Here is a 12,016-nt window from a genome sequence, read left to right as displayed (position 1 = left end):
ACCTCAGTTCAGGTGAAAGCTCCCATCACCTGACCAAAGTGCTTTCTGGGAAATGGAGTTTAGAAACAAAAAAATACAAAAAACCCAAACACTCTCTGGGTGCACGGCGCCCTCTAGGGGTATTCCCTGACAACAACATGTAATTATTTTAAAACTACAGTACTACTGTATCGTACTGTATCTTATCACATACTAATCCTCAACAAACTGATCAACAGTGTAGGAGAGTTAAATAAAGTGCAATAAGACAGTGTTTAACTCACAGCAAGAACATTTCTCTTTTTGTTATCTATACATTACAAAAATACCCCTAAAATAAACAATAAGACGTTTTGCTATCTAATACTGTAGCATATGTAAGAACAAATTCCACATTCTGATTGGTCACAAGATGTTGATTCATTTTCTCCAACATCAGCTTAATAATTAAACCCGACTCCCATCTTCAGCGAGCCTGATATCACCGCCTCTCCCCAAACCCGGCTCATGTTGTAAAACCTTTGAATGTGGCAGACGGAATACAGGCTTGATGTGGTCGACAATGGAAACTGAAAGGGGTTGGGCTTTGTCATGGTTGAGGGTTCAGTATAATGGGCTTTTAAGGGGCACGGAATTTCTATTCGTACCCATAAATGTCATTATAAATGGATAAAAGGACCATTTATTAAGAAATACCAAAATTTGAACTATTGAGTAGTGGCATAAGAGGAATAAAGCACTTGGGACATCCTGAGCACAATCATCTTTAATGCACTAACAAGTATAGTACAGTATATCACTGTTCACACTAGGTTTCTGAAAAATGTAAATCTGATAGTAATAAAGTAAATGACCTGTAAATGTACAACTGAGTGTTTGTAGAAATGTGAATCTAAGAATAGCAGTTTTTATTTATATCCAGTAAAAATCTTTATAATCTCTATTATAAAAATGTATATTTTAACCTTAATATTTTACTTAATCTTTTAATTGTGTATATAATTATATGATTATTGATCTCTAAATGCACTGATTTCTGATTCTATTTAATGATTCGTGTCATGTGATTAAATATCTCCAAGGAGAAGCTCCTCATTTACATGGAGCTAAAATTACACACTGCAGGTCAGCAGGTGTTTCCTGAGCGTTCCTCCATCCATGAAGTGTGACGTGTCTGAGTGTGTGAGAGTTGTGACATTTGGTCTCACACATTTTAATATCTGCTGCATTTGAGAGAGAAATGTACGACTACATATGGTGAAGTGTTTTCTTTAAAACAAACAAAAACATTCTTTGATAGTATTGCAGTTTTATTAAAATTCTTTTTGATTACATACAGGAGGTGATATTCTTCCTTTCTCTCTAAATTAATCTAAAACACTTATAAAATTCAGCTAAATAATTCATATATAAACAGTAATCAGGTTCATTCACTGCATTCAGACTTGTTAATCTTCACCGATGCAGCTTTTCCTCCAGCAGACACTTCACATGTTATGTCTTTGTTGTTTTCCCACTCGGAGCTGTCGATGGTCAAAGAGCTGCTCAGTGTGAATTTCTTATTGGTTTGCTGCAGTGCAGAGCCGGTGATGACTCCACTGGTGACCGAGTTCCCGTTCACGAGCCAACGCACATCAGCAAAACCACCGGCCACCTCGCTGGCCAAACACACTAGAGTGGCTTTTTTAGACTCCAGCTGTTTACTGGACGGAGGGAGAACGGTCAGAACAGGAGCCGGGAGAGCAGCGTCTGATTCCACACACAGAGGGAGACATTCAGATAAATTATATTACAGCACTGCGGAGGTCTGTACAGTAGGGCAGGTTTATATTAATGCACATGCAATAATATTTAATCCTTTCAGTAGTAGGAGCTCCTTTACGGAGACTTCTACATAATAGATGATTAATAATAAAAAGATTCAATAATTTTTTTAATCAAAATAAATTGACAAAAAGTATGGGAAAACAAAACCTTAATTAATATGAGTTGATATTTCAAGGTTTAGGGAGTCTCTAAATTAATAATATACTTTAAAAAATTTCTGGCAAAGTAAGAACAAAGAGAAGAAATAACTGTCTGTATCTGTCATTTTAAAAGTATCGTAGATATTCATTAGCGATTGAAACACAAACCAGAAAACATGAATCACAAGTTAAACTGAAAAATTGAGTAAGAAAACTGATACTAGAACATGTAGTTTCTAGTCTAGTGTACATATAAAGAGCTGAGAAGTTTTACTTACCGCTGACGATCAGCTTTGTTCCTTGGCCGAATACCACAGTGATTCATTCAGTGTCCTCACCCGTACAAAAACCTCCTCAGATACAGAAGTGAAAGCAGAAGAACTGAAACGTCCTCCAGACTTCAGCTCTCTCTTCTACTGTCTACCGTCAGCACACACTTCTTTAACATCCCATTCCTGTCCTGTGGGAGAGAATCAGTGTCCGTTATCATAAACACTTGAACCACAGCCAGGAGAGGAGATCTGTGAAAGTCTGTGATTGATTGTGTCAAATGCTGCTGGAAGGTTGATGAGGATGGGGAAAGATAAGAACCTGGCTGATCCAGCAGCGTGTATCCACCCTCTTTATGTTTACCAACGACTTAGAGGTTAGAACCAAAAATCAGACTAAAGGACATTTTTCCACTGATCTGTTGTCCATTCATTGTGTTTCTTGGCCCAAACAAGTCTTTTTTGCTTGTTCTTGTTCCAAAGTACCGATTTCTTTGCCGCAATTCATCTATGAAGGCCTGACCAGGCTCATCTGAACCTTGGATGTTGAAATATATCTGCTGCTTGAACTCCGAGAAGCATTTATGTGGCTCTAATCTGAGGAGCTGTGAAGCAGCTGGTCATTCTAATAAACGTATTCTCTGCAGCAGCGATAGCTCTTGACCTTATGAGAGCCAGTTTCATCACAGCGTTGAAGGTTTTGATGATATCCATATTTTCATATTGCCATAATATGGATTTGAGTAGTAGTTGTAGTAGCACTAATAATGTGATTAACTAAAAAATGTTGAATTAAAAGAGTAAATTTCTATTACAAGAAATTTAAAAGGTACAGAGTTGTAAATAAGTTTGCTGAATAGATGATATACAGTATACAGTATATGTTAGGGTTCTGCCTCACTGGCCCCTACAATGAAAAAAAGAACTTGGCTACCTGTTACATGTACTAAAATGTAATATTTGTTTTGTAAATAATAATTTCATGTTTCCAAAATGAACATGAATAAATTATGTTGTATTTACATGAAATGCAACAACTGAACATGTATTAGATTCAATCATGTTGAGATAAACCAAAGAGATCTTGTCACTATGAAAACTCTTGAGAAGACAAACGTTTGGCGCGCGTGTGGAAAAGATAAGCAGAGATTAATTCCCATAAACGAAATACGGAACATAAATGCCACCTGCTGTTTAGCGATGTTTAGTCACGTTATTTTGATTAATCACACTTAAAATACTGAGGGTTATATGCGCGTGCTTAATCTGCGGTTCGGTTCTGGTTTCGGTCTGTTCTCATGAGTTGTGAAGCGAGAGGAAGAAAGTATAAATATTGTTTATTTGATAAATTAAGTATCATGAATTTTAATTGAATCTATCTCTGTATTTTTTCACAGGAGTTTGTGAGTGAAAGTGTCCTGTCTGCATCTGACTTCAGGAGTTTCCTGACCAACCGTCTCTAGCAGTCATATTTAAAAGTCATAACGGACAGTTATAAAGTACAAAACTTTCTGTTGGTGATAAAAAATTTCTATGATTAATACTTATTTGTGGTGTTTTATGTTTTGTACATCTTTTTAAATTGAGTTGCTGCTGGTGTAAAACAGGGTTTTTATTAAATATAAAATAAAAATCTCCGTTTTATCCCGTTTGTTTTATGCTTCCTTCCTTCACAGAATTCTGTTGACCAGGGCTTGAAATTAAAATTTACTTGAGTTGGATCAATTTAATTTACAACTGAAAAGTTTGTTGTACCAACGCTATTCATTTATGTTAACAGTAATAAATTATGTTGGACGCAGTTGTAGTAAATAAGCTAAGTGAACCTAATAAAATTAATTTGACTGATTATTTAAAAAAAAAAAATTTGTATTAAACATTTAAATAATGTAAGCACTAAGAAATTGTTAAACTTTTCATTGATAATGGAGTATCATAGACATAATTCAATTACATTACAATTGCACAATCAATTGCTATTCCAGTAAATGATAAAGATTATGTTAAGTCAACATGATTCTTTCACACAAGTTTAACATGAATGAAATACTTTGGTTTAGCAGGCAAAATTTGTGTAATTTGGCCACAATTTGATGATGTGGGACCGATGTACACATTAAAATCAAGTAAGTTTTAAGGATAATTTTTTTCAGTGTATGGGTGAGCTGCAACTGCTCGTGGAACCAGTTTGTTCCAGTTACTGCTCACATTATGATCATTATGTGTCACTGATCACAAACATCAGAGGAACCAGAGGTCATACCATTCTGTGCTCTACAATTATGAAGAATTCAGAGAACATCAAATGAGCTTAAAGTTCAGGTTTTTGTTGTTTCTCGTGTTGTGTGAAAGCAGAAGTGAGTGTGAGCAGTGAGGAGGTTTTTGTCACGGTGTACATCACTGTGGTACATTCTCTTTAGCAGAGTTGTCCCATGTCCCACAGTAATACACTGCTGAGTCTCCCACCTCCACATTACTGATTATTAACTGATAGTCGATGCTTGATGAGGCTTTAGATGTGAAGCGTGTGGATGAAAAATTGTCTCCGTATTTATCAGGAGCGGAGTGAGAATAATAAAATCTCAACACAAACTCTGGAGCTGCTGATGGAATCTGTTTATACCAGCAGACATAGTAGCCTTCCTCCTTTGCGATGTTACAGTCCATAGTGACAGAGTTCCCCTTATCTACTGTTATAACTGGAGGCTTTTGCGTCACTACTTTCTGTGAGCTGACCACTGCAACATAAAGCAACACTGAGAGTCATCATCATTTCATAAAGAGAATTCTAATGAATGAAAAGACGTGAGTGTGAAGAGGAAAGCAGGAGCAGGAATCTTTACCTGCCAGAGCAGGGAGCAGAGCGCAGACGGTGAGCAGCATGATGTCAGTCTGATCAGCAGAGTGATGAACAGAGCGAAGCCAGCTTTCATAAAGCATCAGAGGCAGGACCTGGATCTGCTCTCAGCCAATCAGACCAGTGGAAAGAACAGCTGCACATGACTTATTAAAAGCAGCTGTGCAGAAGAGTGACTTTGCATAAAAAAAAAGCCATAAACTGTTCATGTGTTAAGTATTATATATGAAATTTATTCAACTGAAATTTAATTAATAGAAAATAAAAAGACTAGAAGACTATCTTATACTCACATACTGAACATGAACAAACTGACCGACAGTGTAGCAGAGTTTAATAAAATGCAGTAACACACTGCTTAACCCACAGAAAAAAATATGATTCTGTGATCTATAAATTACACAAAACTATCAAAATAAACACTAAGACTTATTGCTATATACGTAATAACGTAACCTATAAGAACTGTTTATCTAATATTCACCGCTAAAATGTATTTATACCACAGTGCAATTTAATCTTGCCTTCTGATTGGTCAGAGGAGGTTGATTCGTTTTCTCCAACAGTAGCTCAATCAATCAACCTTTATTTATGTAGGAGCTATTCACTACCAAGTAAGAAATGCCAAATGTGGACTTAATTTATATATATAAAAAAAAAAATTATATATATATATATATATATATATATTGTAGCGTTTTTACGCCGGGAAGAATGCTGGAGAGACGAGTGAGCTTATTTGCTACCCAATGCAATGGCTGGGAGTACTTTATTAAGCACACAGCATGTAAGGCATGAGCAGCACCTTCACTCAGGAGCCTTCATCCAATTCAGCACTAGCTTGAACTGGAGCACATTTCACACGTCACACACCCCTCAAACAAACAGGGCCGAAGCCACCAACCCAAACACCTTTCCCCAACATGGTGAACACACACCGACATCCCCGCAAGGCATGCTGGTCGTCAGCCGCCGCCCCGCCCACGCCACTATATATATATATATATATATATATATATATATATATATATATATATATATACACAGTAGTTGCAAGCAACGATGAGCGGGCCCAAGCACCTTGCGCCATTGCCGCCCCAGTGCAACACACAAAGTGTGTGTTTTTTGAGCATGTTAAAAAAAAAAGCATGTTTTTGACCTCCAAAACCCATTGCCGCCCGGGTGCACTGCACAACTTGCTCAATGTCTACTTGGATCATCTTAGTATAATGTTAAAATTGTTTGATATCAATCATTTAACCCCCAGATATGAGTGCGTTTGTAAATGTGTTTGTGCGCATTTGTGTGTGTGGTGTGCGAGTCTGTATGTTAGCATTTGTGATGTGTGTGTTAGTATGTGTGTGATGTGTGTGTGCAATACATGTGACATGTTTGTGTGTGTGTGTATGATGTATGAGTCTGTTTGTGCCTATGTGTATGTGTGTGAGAGAGAGATGTGAGTGTGTGAGTGTTATCATTCGTGAGGTGTAGAATAAGGCAATTTTATGTTAACACATCTAAAAAGCTGAGGATGCTGGAAAAAAAAACATCACACTATGATTTTATTTAATGGTAAATGTGTGCACGTGCAGGCCGTCGGCAGTGCCCAGCTGGCATGCGGCCAAACAGCTGGCGAAAGGCAGCGGTGGGCAGAGTGGCAGGATAGAGAATGCAGAGGTAGCGTTCCTGCATGATCCCATGATGCCAACCTCTCCCGCTGAACGCGAGCCAAGACCCGCTCCTCCCAGCTCTCTCAGGGGGCGTGACCACAGATTTGAGTCACTTCTGGACATCCGTCGGCTGGGCGGCTTTCCCGGCTGGGATCAGGAGCCTTAACTCAGTTCTCTCTGTGGCCTTTTCCACTTCGGTGAAGAGCTAAGAGCTAAGAGGATGCGAAGATGGGCTCTGCGCGGAAGTGAAGGCGTCGCGGAAGCTGGAGCAGTTCTTTCCCTTTAAAATCTTTAGAAAAACAAGAGGCTCTTACATATAGTACTTGAGCCTTAAATGCACAGAAAGGACACAGATGTAGCGGAAGATATAACATAAAATTATCAATATACTAATATAAATAATACAATAATAATAAAAATTTAAATTAAAAAAATTATAATAATATAAATAAAAATAAATTACACAATAAAAAAATTTAAATAAAACAATAATACAAGGAAAAAAACAATAAAAGCGCAACAATAAATTAGATTATAAGGCAAATTAGAAAGATTAAGAACATACTTTACTAAATAATATATTCATTACTGAATAAAGATGTCTTTAATTTGACTTTAAATGTGGAGAATTCCCTTTTAGAGCTAAGATTAGGAGGAAGGGATTTCCTGATAATCAAGTAAGAGTAGCTGAAAATAATATTACTTAAGTAGAAGTAAAAAGTAGTCATCCAAAATAATACTCAAGTAAGAGTAAAAAAAATATTCGGTGAAATGATGTAGTAATATTTTTTTTGAAATTATAATAATTATATATTAGAGTGTGTGTGTGTGTGTATATATATATATATATATATATATATATATATATATATATATATATATATACACACACACTAATATATAATTATTATAATTTATAACTTTGACCTGATTGGTCAAACAGAGTCAAGTGATTATTGTTGTGGCGTCTGATTGGTGAAACACGCATGCCATAGATCTACCGGCTACATGTTTACAATAAATGGTTAGAAAAGTAACGAGTCAAGTACAACCGAAACGTATCAAAATGCTAATAACGCGGTTTGCGAACGTTCCGCAAGATGAGCAAATTTGTTTAAATAAATTGATATCGGCCTTGTTAAACAAGCGAGTCTTGATTTACGCGTACCGAATACCATTGAGTATCATGTTTCACGCATGTGCTTCTTGTTTTGACGCAGAGTGTTAAGTGATCACAACTGATCCAATGGTTCTTCTCTCTCTCGCGCTACGGAATTGTGGGTAATCGTCTCCCATGCTCGATTTCAGTGCGTGTGCCACTCGTATAGTTAATATCCGTGCAAATGTGTACTGTTTACTATAACACTGTGACCACGTGTGTGCGCGTAAAGCATCTTTTATGTTGTGTTTTTTGTAGAGATCTTCCTTGTTAAGATAAGATAAGATAAGATCTCTCTCTCTGTCAAAAAGCATTGACTCCATTAGTGTGTGTGTGTGTGTGTGTGTGAACAAGATTCTTTTTAAAGGTAAAGTGCAGGTTAATTTGTTTTATTTTTACTTTATATTTTGTTTTAATTATTTTTATGTATTTATTTTTTTGGGCTGTGGAACGAATAATTTGAGTTTCCATTATTTCTTATGCTAAAATAAAATTTGGTGTTTTGGAATACACAAACATTGTATTGGTGTTTTATTTCTAAGTGTTTCACTTTATGTGCGCTGCCACTGTGTGTGTCTGTGTGTGTGTGTGTGTGTGTGTGTGTGAAGCCCCTTCCGTCCCGAGAGAGAGTGTATGAACCGGCTTGGTGTCAAATTATGTGCGCATACACACATAAGAGAGGCTGAGGGAGAAAATGTATTTTTAACTTTCTAATAAACCTTTATTACACAGTAAACCTGTCTCCTTTCTTATTTGAATTTCACATAAACACACATTAACGGAAAGACTGTTTTGTCTGAAAAATTAGCAAGAAACATTGTTAATGACACTCGCGTGAGCGCTTGATAACAGAATCACTGCTGTAAAACAAACAAAAAAATGAACCGCACGTTACATTTGAAAAGAATCGCGAGAGAGCAGACTTTCTGTGAGGAGCAGAGCGTGTGTGTAACACAAATAAGCTCACAGGCTGAAACAGAGAGGGAGAGAGAAAATGGATTTTTCACTTTTTTTTGCTTTACACGCATGCACACACGTGTGTTATAAGAAACGCGCGCTTACAAACACAAAATAAAATATGTTTTACACACACGTGGTCACAGTGTTATAGTAAACAGTACACGCATGCACGGATGTTGATTATACCAGTAAGAGACGCGCACTAAGACCCAGCAGAGGAGACAATTACCCACAATTCTGCAGCACAAGAAAGAGAAAAACCGTTGGCTCAGTTGTGAACACGTAACGCTTGGTGTCAAAACACAAGAAGCGCATTGACATGATACTCGGTGCTCGTAAACCAAGACAATGCTCGTTTTCCAAATTCAAATATCTTGCAGAACACTCGTAAACTGTGTTACTCGTAATCCGAGGTTTCACTGTATTTTTTTTTTGGGTTGTAGAATGAATAATTTAATAACTTTAATAACTGCAATCAAGTGTTTGCGATAACTTGCAACGAGTCTTTTACAGTGCTCTGGAGGAATTTTGGTCCACTCATCTTTGCAGAATTGTTGTAATTCAGCTTTATTTGAGGATTTTCTAGCATGAACCGCCTTTTTAAGGTCATGCCACAACATCTCAATAGGATTCAGGTCAGGACTTTGACTAGGCCACTCCAAAGTCTTCATTTTGTTTTTCTTCAGCCATTCAGAGGTGGATTTGCTGGTGTGTTTTGGGTCATTGTCCTGCTGCAGCACCCAAGATCGCTTCAGCTTAAGTTGACGAACATTTGGCCGGACATTCTCCTTCAGGATTTTTTGGTAGACAGTAGAATTCATGGTTCCATCTATCACAGCAAGCCTTCCAGGTCCTGAAGCAGCAAAACAACCCCAGACCATCACATTACCACCACCATATTTTGGTGTTATGATGTTCTTTTTCTGAAATGCTGTGTTACTTTTACGCCAGATGTAACGGGACACGCACCTTCCAAAAAGTTCAACTTTTGTCTCGTCGGTCCACAAGGTATTTTCCCAAAAGTTTTGGGAATCATTGAGATGTTCTTTTAGCAAAATTGAGACGAGCCTTAATGTTATTTTAGCTTAAAAGTGGTTTGCACTTTGGAAATCTGCCATGCAGGCCGTTTTTGCCCAGTCTGTTTCTTATGGTGGAGTCGTTAACACTGACCTTAATTGAGACAAGTGAGGCCCGCAGTTCTTTAGATGTTGTCCTGGGGTCTTTTGTGGCCTCTCGGATGAGTTGTCTCTGCACTCTTGGGGTAATTTTGGTCAGCCGGCCACTCCTGGGAAGGTTCACCACTTTTCCATGTTTTTGCCATTTGTGGATAATGGCTATCAGTCTGGTAAAGGTTATAAAGCCATTTCTAAAGCTTTGGGACTCCAGCGAACCACAGTGAGAGCCATTATCCACAAATGGCAAAAACATGGAAAAGTGGTGAACCTTCCCAGTGATAAACCACAGTTAAGTTATTTTTTAACAAGGGGGGCAATCACTTTTTCACACAGGGATTTTTTTTTCTCCCTTAATAACGTAAACCTTCATTTAAAAACTGCATTTTGTGTTCAATTATGTTATCTTGACTAATAGTTAACGGTTTTTGATGAGCAGAAACATTTAAGTGTGACAAACATGCAAAAGAATAAGAAATCAGGAAGGGGGCAAATAGTTTTTTACACCACTGTACAAGCACATTTCCTGAATGCATTATGCTTGCATTACAAGGTTCCACTGTAACTTCATTTTTAAATTCTGATATAAGACCCTGAAGGTTAACCAAAGGCAAACCAAAAAATACAGATTCACATTTGATTTCGTTTTAGCACAAAAAATTATTCACCAACCAATGTTTTATGTCAGTTAAACAGCTGGTTGGGGACTGAAGTGAACTTGGTGAAGTGAGTTTTAGAGGTAAATATAATTGGATGTTATCAGCATAGAAGTGAAAAGAGACATTACTCTAATAATATCAATAGGGCCAAGTATCGATCCTTGCATTACCCCATAGTGCTGGGGAGCATTTAAGGATGAAATGTCGCCCCATATCACAGAAAGGCCTATTTGACATATATGAGCTAAACCAGTCAAGCACTATGGAATTCAGGCTTGATTTGGTCGACAATCGAAATCAAAAAAGTTTGGGCTTTGTCAAGGTGGGGGTCCAGTACAATGGGCTTTTAAGGGGCACAGAATCTCTATCCACATCCTTAAATGTAACTATAAATAGATAAAAGTATTTTTTGTAACAAATACCAAATTTTAACTACAGACTAAAGCTCTTGGAACATACTTTGTAAGAACACAATTATCCTCAATGTGCCAACAGTATATATTAGTGTTTACACTCAGATTTCTAAAAAATTTAAATCTCACACAGATTGTATTGCCTTCCTCCATCCATGAAGAGTGACATGTCAGTGTGTATGTGTGAAAGAGAGAAAAAGTTGTGACATTTGGACTCACACACTTTTATTACAGAAATGTACGACATGACATGATAAAGTGTTTTCTTCAAAACAGGCAAACACTATTATTTGATAGAATTGTTTTTTTATTATTATTTGCAGACGTGATATTCTTTCTATCTCTACATATTACTCTAAAACACCCATGAAATTGTGCTGAATATTTAATATATAAACAGTAATCAGGTTCATTCACTGCATTCAGACTTGTTAATCTTCACCGATGCAGCTTTTCCTCCAGCAGACACTTCACATGTTATGTCTTTGTTGTTTTCCCACTCGGAGCTGTCGATGGTCAAATAGCTGCTCAGTGTGAATTTCTTATTGGTTTGCTGCAGTGCAGAGCCGGTGATGACTCCACTGGTGACCGAGTTCCCGTTCACGAGCCAACGCACATCAGCAAAACCACCGGCCACCTCGCTGAACAAACACACTAGAGTGGCTTTTTTAGACTCCAGCTGTTTACTGGACGGAGGGAGAACGGTCAGAACAGGAGCCGGGAGAGCAGCGTCTGATTCCACACACAGAGGGAGACATTCATTACACAAAATAACACTGATCAAATATGTGGATAGGTAATACATATTTATAAGACAAAAAATAAATTTGTCTTCATGACAGAATATAAAAAAAAATTTAACCACTAGAATATATTTACAATTTGTGTTTTTGATCTATAAAAAGCTAAGA

General features: G+C 37.2%; 1 protein-coding gene and 1 gene segment (V, D, J or C); both read right to left on the bottom strand.

Annotated features, from left to right (window-relative positions):
* Window positions 1–1,268: 1,268 nt before the first annotated feature.
* On the bottom strand, window positions 1,269–5,142 carry LOC128511997 (immunoglobulin lambda-1 light chain-like). Its single transcript, XM_053485084.1, has 4 exons — window positions 5,059–5,142; window positions 4,625–4,953; window positions 2,225–2,258; window positions 1,269–1,728 (listed from the first exon to the last, which is right to left on the bottom strand). The coding sequence occupies exons 1-4, from the start codon at window positions 5,096–5,098 to the stop codon at window positions 1,406–1,408; spliced, it is 726 nt and encodes a 241-aa protein (XP_053341059.1). The 5' UTR covers window positions 5,099–5,142; the 3' UTR covers window positions 1,269–1,405.
* Window positions 5,143–11,488: 6,346 nt separating this feature from the next.
* On the bottom strand, window positions 11,489–11,991 carry LOC128512001 (Ig lambda chain C region-like). The segment is given in 1 exon segment: window positions 11,489–11,991. A coding segment is annotated over 1 exon segment (396 nt).
* Window positions 11,992–12,016: the final 25 nt, after the last annotated feature.

The sequence above is a fragment of the Clarias gariepinus genome, chromosome 24 (assembly GCF_024256425.1).
Source record: "Clarias gariepinus isolate MV-2021 ecotype Netherlands chromosome 24, CGAR_prim_01v2, whole genome shotgun sequence".
Lineage (NCBI taxonomy): Eukaryota > Metazoa > Chordata > Actinopteri > Siluriformes > Clariidae > Clarias > Clarias gariepinus.
Note: the sequence above shows the minus strand (reverse complement) of the source record. Positions and strands in the feature narration are given on the sequence as shown.